Source organism: Acinonyx jubatus, chromosome D1 (genome assembly GCF_027475565.1).
Source record: "Acinonyx jubatus isolate Ajub_Pintada_27869175 chromosome D1, VMU_Ajub_asm_v1.0, whole genome shotgun sequence".
NCBI classification, from domain to species: domain Eukaryota; kingdom Metazoa; phylum Chordata; class Mammalia; order Carnivora; family Felidae; genus Acinonyx; species Acinonyx jubatus.
In genome coordinates, this window is record NC_069390.1 from 44950039 (window position 1) to 44970924 (window position 20886).

Genomic DNA, 20886 nt, shown 5'->3' on the forward strand with positions numbered 1-20886 from the left:
ACCAGTTTTAGAAAACAGTGCAGGGAGAAGCAGATATGATTAAATTCACTTTTGAATATATTGAGTTTGAGGTACTTGTGAGGTGGCATCCCAGTAAAGATTTTCAGAAAGCAGTTGAATATAATGCATCTAGAATATAGAAGATGAGAATTAGTAGAATAAATTTGGGAATTATCAGCATAAGGTAGGAGAAGAAAAGACAGTTGTCCTGAGAAACATCGGTATTTAATGAACAGCTAGAGGAGAAAGAGCTGGTAAAGATGATTGAAGAACATCCAGAGGAGAAAGAAAAACAGGGATAGTGGCTTTGGAGAGTCTTAGGAAAGAGAGTGTTTTAAGAAGAAGAGGGTGATGGTCCTCATAAGAGATTCAACCGAGAATTCAAATAAAAACATGATCTAAAGATGTTCATTATTTTTACCAATCTACAGGTCATTGGGAATCTATATTGAGAGCAGTTTTGAGGAGTACTGAGTGTAGAAGCCAGATTGGAATTGGTTCAAAAGTTAAAGGAAAATCAATGTGTTGATATATCTAGGAGTTTGATGATAAAGGGAATTAAAAAGAAATGATAATGGGAAGTAGCCTTCCTATATACCTTGCAGTTTGGTTATAGAGGGAATTCAAAAAAAAAAAATCATAATGGGAAGTAGCCAGCCTAGAGAGAGGCATGGCTAAATAATAACATTTTATTTAATCATTTGTTATATCATTATATATTATTAATAACTATTACATAATTAGCAACATGGTTTGGGGGGAAAAGCCCTCCCTCTGGAGACTATAGATTAGATTGAGTTCTAATTCCTTCTCTAAGCCTCTCAGTAGTTCTGAATTAGTAGTGCCTTAAATAGGAGATAGGACATTGCCATTGACATAGAAAAACAAAAAAGATTAGGTCAATGCAGGTGAGTTTGTGGCTGTGTATTTGGGAAATTGAAGTTATTCGTTACGTCTGTACTTAGCCTTTTGCTTTCCTTATCCCAAAATCAATTCACTTCTTTGCCTACACTGAAATATTAATGTTTGTGAATAATTTTCTGAGAAAGAAAACATGGGAGATGGAATGTGGGAGCTATTTTAGTTCATATGGACAATCTGAAAAGATCCTTAAGATATACCCTAAGATACAATTGCGTATATCGATAGAAGACAACATGATATAGTAAAAACTACCCTGGGCTAGGGAGGGGTTGGGGGATTTAATTCTAATTTTGCAAATTAGTTTTATAACCTTGGGCAGATCACTTATGAAGTATAAAATGGAGCTTGTGTTAGATACTTTTAATTGGCCCTTCTTGCTGTAAGATCCTACAGTTAGTTCCATAACATCTCTTCCTAGGATTTTTTTTTTTTAAATATATATTTTTGAGAGAAAGACAGAGTGTGACTAGGGGAGGGGCAGAGAGAGGGGGGACACAGAATCCGAAGCTGTCAGCACAGAGCCCAATGTGGAGCTCAAACTCACGAACTGTGAGATCATAACCTGAGCCCAAGTTGGACGCTTAACCGACTGAGCCACTCAAGCGCCCCCCCAAGTTTTTTTTTAATGTTTGTTTATTTTTGAGAGCGAGAGAGAGACAGAGCACAAGCAGGGGAGGGGCAGAGAGAGAGGGACACACTGAATCCAAAGCAGGCTGCAGTCCCTGAGCTATCAGCACAGAGCCCGGTGCAGGGCTTTAAACCCACAAACTGTGAGATCCTGACCTGAGCTGAAGTCGGATACTTAACCAAATGAGCCACCCAGAGGGCCCCTAGGAAAAGTTTTGACAAAATAATAACCACTATTATTTTGTCTGTAGGGTTGGATGTTGTGTGTGTGTATTCCTTCTGCTCTTCTTTTACTCGTCAGTCATCAAAAAAATCAAGGTATTTTTGTGGGTTTCGTTTCAGGTGCCCTAATGCATGAGTTATCAAATGATGGTGCTCGTAGACAGTTTGAATTTTATCTGGAAGAAATGATCCTGCCTCTCATGGTAGCTAGTGCCCAGAGTGGGGAGCGAGAATGCCACATAGTAGTGCTTACAGATGATGATGTGGTTGATTGGGATGAAGAGTATCCACCACAGATGGGAGAAGAGTATTCACAAAGTAAGTGTTGTGGCATGTTTTCTCTCTCTTGAGTCATCATAGATTCTCTCTGTATCTTATAATACTGATCAAAGGACAGTTTTTATAAAGAAAGTACATTGAATTCTTAACGTACACCAGGTCATCAAACCATGGGCTGTGGGCCAAAATCCAGCCTATTGCCTGTTTTTATGAATAGTTTTATGTATTGTCTTTTGCTGCTTTTGTGCTACAGTGGCAGAGTTGAGTAGTTGCAACAGAGACCGCATGGCTCGCAAAGCCCAAAGTATTTACTCTGTGGCCCTTTACAAAATGCCTGTCATGCACAGAAATGGTTTGCTCTTTATTGAGTATCTGGATCTTGATGGATTTTTTTTTCTTTGCATTTAGAAAGAAGCCTTCTACAGAAGTAGATCTTGGAGTTAGTAGATTATAAAAAATCAGCTGATTTTTTTAGATTAATTTTTATTCATATATAAAATGAGAAGCTTCAACTCATTGATTTCTAGGGTGATTTTAAGTTCTAAGATATTCCCTTTTTAGTATCATATATGTGTTCTGGAGGATATAATGATCCTTCAGAAAGCTTTGTGGAACTATAGTTAGGTATTTCTGACCAAAACAGCTTATTATCTTGAGCATTAACAATGACTTTTTCCTTAATAGACTTTTAAACTTTCCCTGATATGAGCCTTTTGATTTTTTTGTTAGAAAATTTATATTACTTTTCTTGATGAACCCAGTATAATATTTTTGAGCAGTTTTATAGGTTAGAGAAGATAGAGCTAAAAGAATGATTTGAGGAACTAGATAAAAGAACCCAGCACCTTGTTCTGTACTCCAGTCTATGTTGACTTGGTAAAGATTAGGGTTTAAGTGAAAAATACAGGAATATAGAAACTTACAGAATGCCTTAGTCTCTGATTTTTTCGTTTTACTTATCCTTGTCTAAAAACAAAACAGTCCCCAAGTGGTATTCTTTTTGAAGATATTCAAAAGATCATTTTAACATAAGTTATAGAAGCTCTTTTCAGAGTTTACATTGAGATGCTCCCTTTGCATGATACACTTAGTGTTGTGATTCTTCTCTGGACAGTTGGAGTAACAGCCATTTCTGTTGTGTTTCCTCATTCCTAGCTTGTTTTCTGACAGTTTTCTGTAATAATATGTGGAATAACAAGTTGAGCAAAACACAGGAAAAATGAAAGGCTAACAAAGATTAAAAGAGATATACTAGAAAGTATAGAGTCAGCTATAGAACATAGAAATGACATGATAGTGATAGAAGAACTATGGTTGACCTGGCTTTTCCCTCTGAGTTGTTGAACTTTCCATGTCCATGTTCTTTGGTTTGTTTTCATGTTTTTCATCTTCAGCTTGGAAGCTTAAAGAGGACTGAAAACATTTTTACTTAATTTGCTTAAATATATTTCATTTTGCGCTAAGATGTTCCAAACTAAAGAAGATTGATTTGAGGAAACACAGCCTCTTCAGCGTGATTTTCCTAAATGTGACATACACCATTCATTCTGAGATGTCAGCAAATTTTTGTTTTAAAATACCAGTAATCTTAAGGATGTAAATCACAAATTTACCCCATGAGTAGCATCTATATACATATTTTCCTTTTATTGGCTCTTAAACCAGCATGTTTGGTTTGTGAGTGTGTTTTTCTTTTTTTGAAAAAACCTTTGCAGTTCACCTTTTAAGGGAGATAACTCCACCTGAAAGACAGAAGGCGAGGAAGGTCCATCACTCTAACTCCCTGAAGTTCCCAGCACATTTGGAAGACTCAACATGTTGTCAGTGGAATGTCTGTCCTTTGCAAAGCCAGTTTGCTCTAAACAGACTAACCTAGGCAGAACATGCTCGAATCTGCCATTTTTTAACATCAGTAGTAAATGGGGCTGTTCGCCTGAATTGGAAACAGTTTGTGGGGAGGGTCTTTGCCTTTTTGGGGAATTATTAATAGTTGCTCAATCCGTGAAATATAAGATGTATCCATTTTATAGTTTATGACGAGGCAGTTTTTCCCCTTCCAGACAAGGCCTTATAGGCATTACAGCAAAGTCCTTGAGTTGGGCTGCTTGATAATGATGTGATATTGCTATCTTTTAGTTCTCTTATTTGAAGAAATTGGGGCAGATCCCATTCTAGTAAGTTTGTATATGATAAATCTTTCAGAAGGAGATTCTTCCTATGGATTGGGTTACCTGATTGGTTATTAAAGCTTTTCTGGTTTCAACTTAAGTAGACATTTGCTTATTCATTAACTGTACTGAATTGTCCTGTCATGTTGGCTAGTCACCCTTCCGCATCACTGCATCCATGATTTGGGCTTATAGGGTTGTCAGGCCCCTTTGAAGATGGAGATAATTTTAAGTTCATCTCCAAGTACTTTGATTTTTATTAAGAAAATGTTTTTGGTTTTTTTTTTTGTTTCCAGTTATTTATAGCACAAAATTATATAGATTTTTCAAGTACATTGAAAACAGAGATGTGGCCAAATCAGTTTTGAAGGAAAGAGGTCTTAAGAAGATTAGATTGGGAATAGAAGGTAAGATATTTCCATTATTTTCTATTAATTTTCTTTAAAAAAAAAAAAGGCTAAAAATTGAATCCAATTTGGAGTATAGTTTGAGAAATACATACTTTGAGAAGAACTCAAGTGATTACTAGATGAATGCTCATGCAGTAGACCTATAAATAACAAATGTTAGCTTCCTTTATCTGAGAAGATAGAAAGCCATTAGAAATTATTTATTCCATAAGATCCCCTAACAATATAGAGAGATGAATTTATCTTTCCTGCCATAGGTCACCTTGATGATTTTTGACTGAGCCCATATAGTATGTTTGGGCACACATGTACATGTTCCCATAAGATTGGCAGAGCTCTTTGCCCAGTCGTGATCATTGGAGCTCCTCAAAGCCGAACAGAACTAAAAACCACTTTCTGAAAATGGATGTAAAAGCATATTAGTAACTTACTGGTTCTTAAGGTATAATAATAGTTAACTTATTTTCACATTAAATACAAATTTCAAACTTATTTCGTCTTCTTAAATGTGTACATTTTTAGATGCTTTTACTTTGTGATTTAAATAGATTTTTCCAGATGTCATGTCAGATACTTTTAAGTGCCCTTACTAAGAACAAAGTATTTCCCTTGGCATAATATGGCAAAGTGTAAAGATTAAAGGTTCTAGAGCCACACTGCTTGTGTGTTTAAATCCTATGACTTAATAGTTGTAGGACCTTGGCCAGGGTGCTTAACTTCTCTTTGCCTCAGCTTCTTCATCTAAAATGGGAGCATTAATAAGTACTTTATAGGGCTATTATGAGGATAGAGTGAACCAATACAGGAAAACCACTTAAAACAGGGCCTTGCACATAGTACTCTCTCAGTATATTTGTGATGCTGATAGTGGTGTTGATCAGTGACCAGTTGAGCTGTTGGAGATGACAGTAATGGGCTGCTAAGACATAGGGAAAGAACAACCAAAACTAGGGTGTTTGCAGGAAGGGGAGGAGACTTTGGGCTTAAAAACAGTGGAATTGCTCACACATTTGCTTCACCAGTGTGTGTTGTTCTCTGTCATTTTGTAAATAGTGGAATTTAGCTGTTTGATTTCAAAGCTAGAAAGAAGGCACCTGGAAGCTACTGTAGATTAGGAGGTTGAGGAAGGCCTCCCTAAGGCAGACATACTTGAGCTGAAGCCTGATGACAAGTAGGTTGTAAAAAAGCCTTACATACTATGCTAAGGACTATGGACTTTCCCTTGAAGCATGAGGAAACCATTGGTAGGGTTATTTTTTTTAACATTTATTTATTTTTGAGAGAGCATGAGTGGGGGAGAGGCATAGAGAGAGCGAGACACAGAATCCGAAGCAGGCTGCAGGCTCTGAGCAAGCTGTCAGCACAGAGCCTGATGCGGGGCTCGAACCCACGAACCGTGAGATCATGACCTGAGCCGAAGTTGGATGCTCAACTGACTGAGCCACCCAGGCGCCCCAACCATTGGTAGTTTTTAAGCAAGGCTGTAATATTACACTTGTGTCAGTGTGGTGACTTTGTGTGGAGGACAGATTGAAATACGGTGAGATAGGAATTTAAAAGACTTTCTAATAGTCCAAGAGGAATCAAGGACAAAGGAATAGATCTGGAGACCTTTCTGAACTCTAGAGCTGCCCTTCAAATGGTAATTGATTGGGAGTGTGAAACGACATCCTGCAGAAGGTCTTGAAAAGGTTTTTAGCCCTGCTTGCCCCTGAGCCACATACGTGCACATTCCATACATGGCTAAATATACTAGCTACCAATGATGCCTACATACATCCTTTATGCAATAATTATAGAGACCCTAGTGTATGAGGTTTTTCTATTTTTTTCTGATGTAAAAAATTATTTATTTATTTGGCTAAAGAGAGAGCGAGCATGAGCAGGGGAAGGGCAGAGAGAGAGAGAGAGAGAGAGAGAGAGAGACGAGAATCACAAGCAGGTCCCGCACTATCAGCACGGACCCCGATTGGGGCTCAAACTCTTGAACCATGAGGTCATGACCTGGGCTGAAATCAAGAGTTGGATGCTTAATCGACTGAGCTACCCAGGTTCTCCCTAGTTTTTCCTGATTCTGATATGGTCTGTGGCCCATGAGCTTAATCTTGCCCATTGCCTGTTGTTTTTCCTTCCATTGTCTGTTCTTTATAAAGTTTTTTATTGGAACATAGGCATGCTCATTCGTTTACATATTTCTGTGGCTGATTTCACTTTATAGTGGCATAGATGAGTAGTTGAAATCCAAGCTAAAATGAGCCTGAAATATTTACTGTCCGGCCCTTTACAGAAAATGTTTGCCAGTCCCTGGTCTAAACTAGCAATTCTTGCTAGTAGGAGAGAAGGAGGGGACTTACATACAATAGCTTCTAAGAAGTGTATGTTTTTGGAAAAATTACCTTCCTGGTAAATGACTGAAATGTTTCCCAAACTAGAAGTGTCTTTACTGACCTATGTGCAGAAGTGTACTTAGAACCAGTGAAGCTGGAGAGCTCTATGGCTCTTTATCTTTTAACAACATCATCAACAACAAAAAACCCAAAGCAATATAAAGAGGAGATTTAGGTTTAAGGAAATAAGAAGGCTAATGTGGCAATAAATTGCAGGCCTTGAGGCAAGATAATCCTGTGAAGGGAAAGGTTCAGCGATGTTAAGGACACACAGGTAGAGCCCAAAATGCACTCCATTACATGCCATTGTATTTGGGACCTATCCCCTCCATGCTTTTACTTTATGAATGTTTTTCTGGTGGTTGGTGTATTGAGTGGAGAGGATGGGAGAAACCTGTATGAATTGTGTCTGTAGGGTTTCAGTTTCTGGCTGTTGAACTGATGACTAAGGAGATAGAATATTGGTTTCCCTTCTTTAATTTGTTTGTTCAGGAACTACGGCAGAAAAGCCCTCTGTAGGCTAACTTTGGCGAGAAGTGTACAGGGGTGTGTGTGTGTGTGTGTGTATCCTCAGTTTTTAAAATTTTTCTCTCCTCCAGGTTATCCTACCTACAAAGAAAAAGTAAAGAAAAGGCCTGGGGGCCGCCCAGAAGTGATTTACAACTATGTCCAAAGACCCTTTATTCGAATGTCTTGGGAGAAGGAAGAAGGAAAGAGTCGGCATGTAGACTTTCAGTGTGTAAAGAGCAAATCTATCACCAACCTTGCAGCAGCTGCCGCAGACATTCCCCAGGACCAGCTGGTAGTCATGCACCCGACTCCACAAGTAGACGAGCTGGATATTCTCCCGATGCACCCTCCTTCTGGCAACAATGACCTCGATCCTGATGCACAGAATCCAATGCTGTGATGCTGATGTTCCTTGAAACCATCGCATGCTACCCTTCACGGTGACGTCGCGCTCTCCTCATTCTGCACTACAAGGCCACGCTCTTCATCGTGAGATGCACATAACAATGTTTAGGATATTGCAGTGGAGGCTTTTTTAAAGACCAAAGGTAGCTGAATGGTTTTTTAAATGAGTACAACTCTAGCATCGTGAGGTTCCAGTTATATAAATGTATTTGTTTACCAGTAGGTTTGTGAAGTTGGTTCTTTGTATGGGGGACTGTCCTTTTTCACACATCTAGATATTTTCAGAAGTGGTGAAAATTGGCAGCTGGGGTCTCTTCAGCTTAGATTGATACTCATCACACCCCAGGTAAAATGTAGAATATTACATAGTTGCACTTTATAAATGGTGGTTAAATGGAACTGTTCAAGCCATTTTTATAGTTGTGATGCACAATATAACTGAAATAAGTGCTTCTATCAAAGTATTCCTTCAGTAAAATGTGTATAGTTTGCTGCCCATGATGAGCAAAAAAAAATGAGTTTTTATCATTGGGCTTATTTGAATGATTAGGATGAGATTCAATGCCCCTATCTATCTTCTCTCCAGTGCTGTTCTTGCCCTTTTACAGTGAGTCACATGCAGGAAGTGTGAACATCCAGTCTGCCTTACCCTTTATCTGTTCAGATATTTATTTACTAATTTTTTTTTCTTAAGAGTTATGGGATAGGAAAATGAAGTGTTTGCTCTTCATTTACTAAATGATTGTAAACTCGAGTTTTTCATCAAAATAAAATTCCATTGTTTTAATGTTTCTCATCAAGTTTATAACCATCTTGACCAGATCCCTTAGTCTCATAGATTTCCTGTCTTAGTGGTAGCTCATGGACCTCCAGTTTGGTTGATGTGCGATGAAGCACTTAGATTCCCTACTAAATCCGAAGCAGTGTTTGAGCTAAAAAAAAAAAAGAACATTTTCTAGTCAAACTAACATCAAGAGTGATGGCTTTACTAGGTTATAGGAGAACCTTAGGTTTCGGAGACAATTTCTGACACTGGTTTGGTGCTTTGTCCGTTATACTGTGCTGTTCCTCTTAGCAAACTGTGCAAATTCTTTTGAAAAAAATACTCTGTGGCCCAATTCACGAAGGAAGCAAAAATGCTTGGGTCAGGGGTTACTTACTGTGTGAAGCTATACAACCATGAGCAAAGAGGGGTTGTAGGAAATAAGCCCATTTGCTATACCTACTCTTGAATCTGTAATTTCATAGGATTTGAAATATGTGTTTAAGCAGTAACATTGTACTCGCATAAAACTGCCAACTCTTTGGGGAGGAATTATTTTAACAGTATAGCTAAGCTGTTAACACAGGGAAATTCTGTAAGTCCTACGTTTGTTACGAAGGCCAGAAAGGCACTGTAAATGTTATGGGTGTGGCTTGTCCTTAAAAACGCACTGTAGAAAGTTGATCCAGCCCTGTAGCACAAACAGTATTTATAGAACAAGGGAAACATTTATTAAAAATATTTAACTGTCTAATACATTATACTTTAACCCATATTTATAGTAAAGGATTCTTACAAGGAAGAATAAACAGCTTTATGATACAATTAGTATAAGAAATATCCACATGGGGGACTTCTTTGTAGTGTAAAAACACCATACATCTGAAATGACCATTTGCATATAAAAGCTACCAATGATGCTTCTGTGCACGATGATTAAAAAATTCAACACAAACAGAATCCAAAATATACAATTAATGCAAGCTATCCACAGCTGGCCCAATAATCAATGATGAGAAAACACTGGAGCAGGCTTAGTTCCACTTTGTCTGAAGTTACACATAGTAAGATTGACTTGTATCAATGGCTCTGAGGTGGCTTTTATGAGGACAGTACATAAAAGCTGTTCTCTCCTTATCCAGTAAGCTTCACAGACTGTAAAACTCCACCAGTAATGCACTTTGATACTGTAGCTGTTGCCAAAGCAACATGTAGTGTTTACAGCGGCCATGGCAAGTCACTGAAGTCAACGGGACCTCCCAGCCCAGCATCTGCTTCCAAGAGACTCATTATGACGGCCATTGCTGCTTCATCATTGCTGGGACTGCTTGAGCCTTGGTCGTTTTCTATCATGTCTATGCCTATGTGAGGGTTCTCACCTGTGGGAGAAGAGGAAGACTGGTCAGTCATAATCCCAAAGCATGTTTAATATTAGTAGTACATAACAGTAAGGGGAGAATGGTGAGAAAGACTGCGTTGGGGCTGCATTGCCTTTTTTTTTAACTTTGTTGTGTCTCAGAATAACCAACTTTTTAGAAACAAAGTGCTGAAAATGCAATAAAGATAAAAAGCATTGGAGTTGACCTCATTTTAATATTCTGACATAACCAGTTACAAGGAGGGAGATACAGAAGGAAAGACAAATAGGAAGGTAGGGACTTAGGAAAAAAAAGATCTGGAAAGACAAATGGAGAAAAAGATGGGTGAGATGGGAGAAACAAACTCTTGATCACTTCATGACTTTCAATACCCTCTGAAATGCTTATTGATCATCCTTCCAGGCTTTATCTCTGAACCTTCAGCAGCTCTCCCACTGAAGATTTCTGGCCCACATGGGCAAATGGCTGTCTCTAGGCTGCTGGAGTCTCCTTTTGAGTTCCAGGGACAAACCTGGAATCTCCACCTGAACTCAACCACTAAACTGAACTCTGAAGTAAAGATTTAAACAAATTTTAAACTAGGTTAGAACTAGTGTGTTTTATTCATTTCTTAAAATTGACTTCATGCCAGATGTGCAGGCTTCTGCCAGTGGAAACGAGTAATAATGCTACTTACCAAGAATAGAGGAACTATCAGAATATGGATAACCTGGGTTTTCCTGAGCCTGCCCTGGTAGTAGGCCACTGGAAGGAATGTCTGGAGTCCCTCCATTTAAAATCTACGAACAAAAAGTGAAGTTTTTGTATCATTAATAGTTTTAATCAGTATTGGACTCAAGATCATCAAGAAAACGAAGCATGTTGAAAAGAGAAAGGTAGGGGGGGAAAGGTTCAGTTTCCTATTCGAGGATTTCAAGCAGGAAGGTATTAGGAATGGTCACAGTAAGATAAACCTCTCCCCCCAAATTATTTTCTCTGGATGATTCAGCCCACACAGGCAATTTAAAGACCGAGTAAAACCCCTAGAGCATTTGTTTACCTTGGATCACACTATTCACATGATTCTTGAAGGCCAAGGACTAAAACCTTAGCAGCTGATTCGATTTCCAAGGAGGCAGTGATTGCGAGTCTTGCCAGTAGGTGGCATTACCAATTGGAAACTCCAAAGACCATGTGTTTATGTATGCTGTATTTATCAATATTTCCTATATGCGAAGTTACAACTAAAAATTTTTAAATCTAATAAACCTATTATATGTTAACCTGAATAGCATTTTAATGAAAAATAGCTTTTTTAAAACAAAAGTTCAGAAATTTTTTTTTTTTTTTTTTAAATCATTTGTCTGGCTTAACTGGATTTAACTGGATTCTCATTTTCTCCTGTTTAGATGTTGTTTGGTGGAAAAGGGAGGTATATTTGAATAGTCTTTTCAAATAACTTTGGTATTCTGATGATTCTATATCAAGACTCAAGTGGAAGTTTCTTAAAGATTAGGTACAACGCGGAATCTGAAACCTTAACGGTGAATTCTTGTACTCTAGTATATAAAAATGCATCGGTGTACCTTTGCATGATTTTGCATTGGTCATTGGAAAATACTGGCTGAGTCAGGCAGATCTAAATATTGACACGTTTCACCATACATCAAAACATCACCATCCTTAATATTACCTCTATCGGCAGAAATACCTTTTAAATTCCGGGAAACTGGTGAGCTCAAAGTAGCAGTTACAAGTTTTCCAAAAACTCTAATCTTTGCTTGAAAGCTAAAATTTTCTCACTGGCAACAAACACTGTCAGTTGTTTTCCTTGCACTCACGTACATTTTCAAGAAAATGTCTCTAAATACTCAAGTCTGAATAACCGCAGTTTGCAGTAGTGAAAATGGTCTATGCTATGACAAAAGCAATTTGTTTAGCTCATGACTTGGTCATGCAAGTGCTTTCCTTTGAGGCAACCAGGGCAGTACATAGTTCATGCACATTTTCCAGTTGTATCAGTATGAAAACATTGACTCAAGGATTTTATGCGGTATTTTTACTGCTTATTAAGGACATTCTAAAACTGGCTTGCAAATTTATTTTTTTGTGAGTTGATGCTGAAGACTACAGTGACTACTAGTACAGTTTGGTGCCACTGCCGTGATTTTTGCAAAAGCACCAGCAGTTTTACCCGACACTCTTTTGCACTGTCAGTTCCTGTATTAACAGTGGGAGAAAAAAAAGTTTTACATTATGAAAATAGTTTTGGCCTTGGGAGACCCCTGAAAAGGTCCTTCCCCCCTCAACACCTCTCCCCTGCCCTCCAAAAAAAAAAAAAAAAAAAAGACTGCAGATGATATTTAGGGGAGCTGCCACTTTATCTGAACCCACCTTATGCCTCTGGATGTCCAGACTCTCCCTGGACCGAGGAGGTTCACTTAGAGCCTCACTTTTTAAGCTTGACTCTGAATGAACTAGTTGTCAAACTGAATGGCTCATTTTTGGACCTGCCCAATTTGAAAGTGACTGGGAAGGGCTGGAAGCCTGGGGCCACCTTTACTCTCATGGCTTTGGCACAATGCTGCTGTCATTTCTAACTCCATCTTGTTTAAGCTGCTCTTATAAGTCCTGTTGCTGAGGACTCCTATTCAGAATTTCTTCCCATTCTTATAAGCCCCCCCGCCCCCCCCCCCCCAAAAAAAATTTCCGTAAATGCGTCAAAAATACTTGGGGCATTGTGATGTAGAGTACACTTCTGGATCTCTGCAGTTGTTGGTGTGAAAAGAATCAACAGTTGAGACCTGAATTTAAGTTTTGGCCTATACTTGTTAAATGATAAGCCCAGCATTTAATATTTGGGAACTTAGATTTTGTCACCTATAAAGTTGTTAGACTAAGAGGAGAAAATGTGTAAGTTCCCTGAGTAATATTTAAGCACTCTATTGGAGTGATAACCTTTCAAAACAGAGTAGCGGGATTCTTGGTAATACCAGGAAGTCAAAGGTCTAAAAGTTGAAGTGAGAAGCAGAGAAGGGGAGACCACCCTAAGGGGATGCTGGACCCAATATGGATGGAGGATCTTGGGATAGAACAGACCTAAGAGCAAAACCTGCAAGCAGGGATTGAGGATGTGCCAAGCCTAGGCTTCATCCACTGGTGCTATTTTCCGAGTCTAACAAAGGCCAGGAATTTTCACATATATTACCTTATAACAGGGCTTAATGTGCCAAGATGCTGGTTGTCCTAACCTATAGTAGCCTCGTTATAAAACAAAATAAAAAACAAGAACTAGGGCTAAATAATTATACAAGGGCACATAGCTAGCACATGGCAAAGCCAGGCTTCAAGCTCGGGTTTTTCATTGACCACTCTTACCCATTAATTGCCTTTCAAACCTTTATCGGGTTTGGAAACTTATTTTCAAATAGAAATTTTTACAGAAGATTCATATATAAAATAAAGCTGCCCTGGTAGAAGCAAGAGTCCCGACCTTACCCTTACCCTCTCCATTCCCCCAACTGCCCTTGCCCCATCCCACCTGCCAGCACCACAGCTCCTGGTAACCTGAGCCTCTGAGGAATGCAGTTTTGAAAACCCATGTCCTGCGCTTGATACAATTTGTGTTCTAGGAGTCCTGTCTGTGTAAATTACTAATATTCTTTCTCTCTGTGTGTTTTGGGAGATAGGAGAAGGATGATCTATGTCCAAAGATGCTGGCCCTTGGATTATCCTAACCTATGTTGACATCAGGCACTATAAATGCATTTATGATTTACAATTAAGATGGCCCCTACACTTGTAAATTATCTGGCAAAGATGGAAACAAAAGAGTGGTTTCTAAGCCTATTTATAGTGCAGTCTTCTAGCCAACTCTTCATGAGGGCTGGTGACATAAAATTCTTGTGCTGTCACATCACAGGAAACCTAGGTAGCAGATCCCCCAGGTATTCTGCAGCTGCAAAGGCATGGTCTGGCTTCCACAGCACCAAAGTTGCTTCTGGTAGTATTCCTATTTCCAGTGCCTGCACTGGACACTGAGGATATTTTTCTCCCTTGACAGTTCTTGGTAAAGAACTAGATAGTTTTCGGTGCAAGGCACTCACTAATGCTTCATGGGAGCTCTTGAAATACTCCCTCAGTGTGGTGTCCTCCCCATTCCTTAGAACTTCCTTTCTGCCTTCCTGCATTCACATGAAATAAATCCTCTAAGGATGTCAGCAAGCCTCCCTAACTCCACTGGTATGCATTCTACCTCAACTCATATAGATGCATTTACTTAAAAGGAAAAGAGCATCCATGTTGTTTCAGCAACCATCACTAATTATTTACTCCCACCCCCAGTATTTCAACTTGGGCAAGAGGCTCTCCGGATTAAGAAGAGCCTTAGTCTGAGAGTCATCAGCCTTACCTTTTTGCCTCCTGGAGAAGAGGCATCAGGGGGAGGTGTACTTGTGATATTTAATGGGCTGGAGCCACAACTGGAAGGCGATGACCCTCTTATTCTGTCAGAGAAAAGAGGAGTTAGTTATTTTGCCTTTCGTTTTCTTCAGTGGTGTGTGAGGGGTGGGGGTAAGGAGAAGGATGAAGACCCAGAATAGGGATTGGCAAACTTTTCCTATAAAGGATCAAACTAACTATTCTAGGCTCTGTAGGACATATGGTCTTGGTCACAATTATCCACTTCTGCCATTGTAGCTTGAAAGCAACCATAGACCATATGGAAATGAGTGAGTGTAGCTGTGTTCCGATAAAATTATATTTAGGGCGCCTGGGTGGCTCAGTCGGTTAAGCGTCTGGCTCTTGATTCCGACTCAGGTCATGATCTCATGGTTGTGAGCTGGAGCCCCACGTGCCGACAGTGTGCAGCCTGCTTGGGATTCTCTCTCATTCTCTTTCTGCTCCTCCCCCACTTGTGGGCGCACCCACAAGCTCCCTCTCGCAAAGAAGCAAACATGTAAAACATGATATATACAAAACAGGCGAGAAGCTGCATTTATCCCACAGGCCCTGATCTAGAATGCAGACCCTGGAGCCTAGCATCTCCCTGACAAAGCCCTCGGATTAGGGTTTGCATTTCAGGTGGTTGAGTTTCAGGTGAGTGGCCAGTTTCATTTTCTTACAGTATCCAGATCTCAGAGTTGGAGGGGGCCTTAGAAGTTCTCCCTGTAGCTTTTTGCATACCATGAACTAGAACCCACAGCAAGTGACTTATCCTCTTCCCTACAAACACTTTTTATCTAGTGAATATTCTAAGGAAATGGAATGTGCCAGGGTGGTTCAGCCACACCTAGAAAGTAGCCTTGCAGTAGCGGTAGTAGCAGCAGCAGCTGTCCCCACCGCCTTCTAAAGCGACAGGTGATGAAAAAGGGGTCCGAGTCCTCTCAGCTAGTATGTTTCTCAGTATAGTAGATTAACAGAGAGAAAGTCTTAGAACTGTAAATCCACATATATGCTCGCCAGGCTCAAGGACCTCAGGAAAGGAAGCCATGGCCTAGCGGCGAAGCTCGAGTATGGTGGCAGCTGTGTGACCACCAGGCCTTTAGCTTCTACGTGGATGAATGCAACTTGTGGGTTACCCAAGTACCCCTCCCTCCACTGCCTAGTAGCCTTCTGGCCATTGGCCTGTATTGCCCCGTTCTGTAGAGTTGGGAGTGAATAAGCTTTCTCTCTCCTGGATCATAAGCTCCTCAAAGGTAGGTTACAGCTATATACCATGCACTCTTAGAACACACAGATGGGTACTAATTGCTTACTAAAAACTTAGTAAGCTTACCAAACTTACTAATGCTCACCTTCGTCTCTTCCTATTCCAGTCTAACTTTCCATAATGCTTATTAGCACAACACTTTGGACATCTGCTCAGCCTCCTACAATGAATGGGCTCTTACAATTTTTTTTCCCCCTGTCTAAACTTCTTAGCATTATTTATTAGGATTCTTAGCAATCTCCCTTCCCTGCTTCAGCTCATGCACTCTCCCTTTTTTGTGTGATCATAAAGAAAACAGACTTCTCAAAGAGTATAAGATCCTTGACGTCAAGGACTGTTTTCTACTGTTCTTGGGTGGTTTCAAGCATCATTATCAGTGGTTGGTAAGATTCTGATTATCACTGCACACTGCCCCACATCTTGAAGTAGACTCAAGGGGCCATACCCATCATTCACAGAGGGTTGGAACAGAACTATTCTACCCACTGGGATAAGAGCCTCCTCTATGGCTAATGAGAAAGCAAGACCAGCTTTCAGTTCTCCTGAGAGGAAATCCATGGCAGGAGGGAATAATTTTTCCCTTCTCCTATGTTCCATTAAGTGTGCATTCCTAAGGACCTGGTTACTACCCTTTCGATTCCCCAAATTCAGATGAATTTATAACTGCGTCCCTCTCAATCACTACTGTTAGAGACTTAGATGTAATTAACAGTGTTTTAGCACACACTATTGTCAGTTTCTGTTGTAGGAACTTCCCAGAGATCTCTCTCACTCCTAGGGCAATCCTTGAGAGATATAGTTATTGCCCCCTTTTATGGTTTAGCTCAACAGACACCAAAAAGTTAAGTGAATCTCTTAAGCACAGCTAAGCAGAGGCCCAGAACTCAAACCCAGGTAAATTGCTTCTGCTGTCTTTCATATGGAAAAGAAGCCCTCTCAAGAGAGCTTCTATTACTAACTGAAATGCTTGGTCTCCATTACTAAAGCCAGGCAGCTTTTTGACTAGAAGCAGCGAATGTCTTGTTAAGGCCCAGGTCACCGGCTGTCATCGCTCTCCTGTAGTCCTGTAATGTCCATGTTCATCTGTCCTTGTTAGCTCCTTAGTAGTAAGAAAATTTCCTTTAACCCTGGCCTGTTTGGGTTTTGCTTCTTTAAGGCAAGATTTTTCATTCTCGACACTACTGACATTTTGGACTGGAAAATTCTTCGTTGGGGGTCGGGGGAGATTGGGGGGGAGGCAGTCCCATGTCCTGCAGGATGTTGAGCAAGCTGCATCCCTGGTGTCTATCCATTGCATGTTTAGCAGCAACATCCTACCCAGTTATGGCAACCAAAAGTGTCTCCAGACATTACAAAACATCCCTTGAGGGGGAGGCAAAAGGCCTCTGGTTTGAGAACCACTGGTTTAAGGGAGCGACTAGAAGATATTACTTGCCTGTGGATCTCCATGATTTCTTCAGCAATCATTCGACCTATTTTGCCTGCCCCAGCCCTGGTTCCCCCTGGAATCCCTGGAACAGTGGGGTGGGTCCTCTTTGGGCCACCTACAACAAAGGAATCTGAGAGTGGGAAAGGGGAACCGAGGAAGAAATGCTATTATCAGTTAAAACCAGTTCATCTCGTGATCCACTTGAAGTTCAACCTTAGGGTTATGCCCTAGAGGACAGCAGGGCCATAGCTTGTCAGGAAAAGGCATTCCAGCAGAGAGCTCAAGTTGGCTTCCAGGATCAGAAGCCAAGGCAAAGCATTTAATTCCCCTCAGGCACTCAACATCTGTTTCCTGACCACCACTGTACTGCCGGCCAGCCTCACAAGTCAGCATCTCTGCCCTCAAGGAGCTCACTGTCTAACAGGGAGACAGACAAGAACAATGGCTGAAACAAGGTGTGGTAAGTTTGGCAGGGAAGCACAAGGCACCCCACTCATCCAGGGCCAAGTGCAGCTTCCTGGAAAAGTTGAACTCTGAGCTGAGTCTTGAGAGGAGTATAAATTAGCTTGGCAGAGAGTTAAGGAGGGGAAGGCATTCCACGCACAGCAACTGATCTATGTAAGACCACCGAGGCAGGACAAAACTGGGGAGAGGACTCCAAGAAACTCATCATGAAGATGATAAAGGAGTGATAGATGAGACTGAAGACAGGTACCAATCAGATCAGAAAAGGCCTGGGATGCCATGTAGCACTTGGACAGTATCCACGGACGATAAGGAGTGCCAAGGGACTTGACACAGAAAGGGCACTCAGATTGGGTTATTGGAAAGTCCACCGCATGGAGAATGATCTATAGTGGAAGAAGGGGATTGGTGGCGGGCGGGTAGTGAGACTAGGGTTAGAAAGTTATCTGCAATAATCCAGATGACAGATGGGAGGGCGATGGAAGTCTAAGTCCCTAAGTAGAAGGGACAGGATTTCGTGTTCAGATACAATGGACGAGAAGGAGTTGTCAAGGTTTCTGGCTTAACCAACCAGATGAGGGAGTGCAGAGAATCGGTTTGGAGATGCCGAATTTCAGGTGCCTTTGAGACTCCTGGTGGCTCTGTCCAGGAGGCAGTTGGAGAGACAGACCTAGAGCTCCGGAGACAGACCGGATGTAGGAGTCACTGATGGAGAGGTAGGGAATGAAGACAGCCAAGCAAGCAGAGGTGGTCCCGTGGAAGGACAAGTCAAGCGCAGAACCCAGGGGCTGGAGCCAAGCCAGGGAAGGAGCCCCACTGGGTGTGGCACATACCCCAGTGCTGACACCACCCTCCTCCCACCCCAGGAGCCAGTCACAGTCAACAAAAAGCACTTCACGCAACACAGAGGAAAAGCGCAAGAGGAGCAAGGACTTTGCTGCTTCAAGGGCTTCCAGGGTGCAGGCAGCCTCAAGAAAGGCAAAATAAGCTCCGGGTTTTCCAGGCTCAGGAGAGAAGATGAGATGACCACGTCGTTAGCGCTCATCCCCTTGAGGCCTCCCTCGTTCCATAAAATATGGTAGCTGGGGACACCAAATACCTGGGGGGATGGTATGCTGGCCACAAGCAGCTACTCATGGGCAAGCCCCGATGCCCCTGCGGGACATAGTTACCTTCTCCAGAGGGCAGCATGCTGTCCATGCTGTGGGGGGACGCTGTGAGCTGCGGGAAGGTTGGGTCCCCGCCTTCCAGGACGTTGGCTCTGTGAACATCCCAGCAAGAAGGAAACATGAGTCAGGCCAGCTCACAACCGTGCAGCTCACACCTCGGCCAAGGTGTCCAGGGTCCACTGTGGACCTGGACGGGCCAGAAAACGAAGGGTCTGAGTGGCTCAGCAGGTCTCCTCGCTGTCTGAGAACACAAGGGACATCATCCCGGCCTTTGGCCTCACTGCCTGCCTGGGCCTTCCTAGTTTGTGTGGGACACGGTCCAGCAGAGATGGTGACTGTGGCAGCCCACCGCCATAGCTACAAGGCCTCCTCTCTTGCCACTCTGCAAGGCACCCCGCCCCAGCCCCTCACTCAGCTCTAGCCACAGGCGGGGCTTTGGACACCACGGGGAAAGAGAGGTGTGGTGCAGTCCTTGCCAAGGAAGAGGTCCTTCCCTTCTCACCTAGCAGGCCTTTGAGGCAACGCTCCAGCCGCCAGTGCTCAGGCTACCGGCCTGGTGGCAGGGATACCCGCCCATCCTCAGCCAAGGCTACTGTGAGCTGGCACCTGTTTGTCACCCCTTCTCCGCACGGCAGTACCCGTGGATGTCCTGTGTGCAGGGCCTTCAGAATTCAAAAGCTAACTGCTTTATTGGGAGGAAATGTTGCTGTTTCTTGGAGGAATTCCACAAGCCAGGGGCCTGCATGCTATGCGTACTGAAGCGTGTCGTTAACAGAGAAATTTTGGCTTCTGCCCATCCTGAGGCTTCATGGGATATGAACAAGGTAGCAGTAAAGGATGTGATGCCGGCTGTCGCCCGTACCCCCCTTGCCCAGGTAAGGAGCCCAAAGCATTGATCTCTGAAGCAAGGGAGCCTCTGATAGAGGAAAAACACTTACAAAACAACAGTGTTGGTTGAGACGATGTATTCTACTTCCTTGGTCCAAGGGTTCATGAAACTGAACCATCGACTCCGCAGCGTGATGAAAGAACCATCTTTGATTTTAAACTTATAGCAATTAGTCGTAATCTTTTCTCTTGTCTGTAAAACTGAAAATGCAAAGAAACCATGAATGTTGTTTCCTCAGACCCATGTATTAAAGTAACCAAATCCTAAGCGCACTCAGGCTCCAATGGCATCACTCTTTAATAAGCCAAGGGAGCTGGCACTCGGAGAACAGGCTGTTTCTGAGGGTTTGATTCAGAGCCTTTCGACGGCATTTATGAATTTCTTGCTAGTTTTCAGTGTACGAAATGGAGGCTCTGGGGAATAACTGACTGCGTTATAGACCTCTGACCGGAATTGGCTACGAAATGAACCACCAGTGAGAAAAAGCCCTGTCCCAAGGGCCCGTGTTCTTTCCCCATCATCAAGCCAGAGGGCAGTACAGCATTTTTAGGACAGCAGAATCCAGGGAGGTCACTCACCTATTCACATTTTACTCTTTTACGTAACAAACAAGCATCTTTCGTGTGCCAGGCACCGGAGATAGAAGAGGAGATGGGATGGGACCCCCACCCTCAGGACAGGAATGAGACGCAGCTACGCAGAATAAGAGGTCAGAGCCTCGGGGGAGGAAGAATCCAGCAGTGCCTGAGGAGTGGCAGGGAATGAGGAGATGTCTCTCTGCAGGCAGGGGTGAGGCGTGAAGCTGAGGATGTGGGGCAGGGCCAGGAGAGGGAGGGTCTTGAGTGCCTATCAAGGGTATTTGGCCTTGAGTCTAAAGGCGGGAGGTTTAAGCAAGGATGTGACGGTATGGAGCTCAATCGACTGGGCACAAATGGGCTAACTATGAAAGACGGAAGGTGACTGGGAGCAGAAGGGAACACAGAGGCCTGCTGGATGTCTATCACAGTGGTCAGCTGGGCACAAGGGCTGAGCTCGGGTTGTGGCAGTGGAGGTGCAAAATGGGGCCTCTTTGGAAACGCATGTCTGAGGTGAATGGACAGGATCTGGTGGACAGTGAAGGAACGGGTCAATACTGGTTCCTCTCTCAGGAGGCTAACATAGGGCAGTGCCC

General features: G+C 42.2%; 2 protein-coding genes across 27 annotated transcripts in view; one reads left to right on the plus strand and one right to left on the minus strand.

The window, feature by feature from the left end:
• Nucleotides 1–8724, plus strand: part of BTBD10 (BTB domain containing 10) — an 84903-nt gene extending 76179 nt beyond the window's left edge. For all 7 annotated transcript variants that reach the window (XM_053203477.1, XM_027073102.2, XM_053203478.1 and 4 more), the window contains 3 exons: nt 1894–2091; nt 4517–4627; nt 7617–8724. In XM_053203477.1, coding sequence (XP_053059452.1) covers nt 1894–2091; nt 4517–4627; nt 7617–7927 — 620 coding nt within the window. In that variant the 3' untranslated portion in view covers nt 7928–8724. The remainder of the gene's footprint in view (nt 1–1893; nt 2092–4516; nt 4628–7616) is intronic.
• Nucleotides 8725–9403: 679 nt separating this feature from the next.
• Nucleotides 9404–20886, minus strand: part of BMAL1 (basic helix-loop-helix ARNT like 1) — a 107274-nt gene continuing 95791 nt past the window's right edge. For 14 of the 20 annotated variants that reach the window (XM_053203470.1, XM_053203464.1, XM_053203467.1 and 11 more), the window contains 6 exons: nt 19765–19915; nt 18830–18918; nt 17199–17322; nt 14465–14558; nt 10751–10853; nt 9404–10074 (listed from right to left, as the gene is read on the minus strand). In XM_053203470.1, coding sequence (XP_053059445.1) covers nt 9914–10074; nt 10751–10853; nt 14465–14558; nt 17199–17322; nt 18830–18918; nt 19765–19915 — 722 coding nt within the window. In that variant the 3' untranslated portion in view covers nt 9404–9913. The remainder of the gene's footprint in view (nt 10075–10750; nt 10854–14464; nt 14559–17198; nt 17323–18829; nt 18919–19764; nt 19916–20886) is intronic. The other 6 variants (XM_053203473.1, XM_027073095.2, XM_027073094.2 and 3 more) reach the window with 1 other exon arrangement.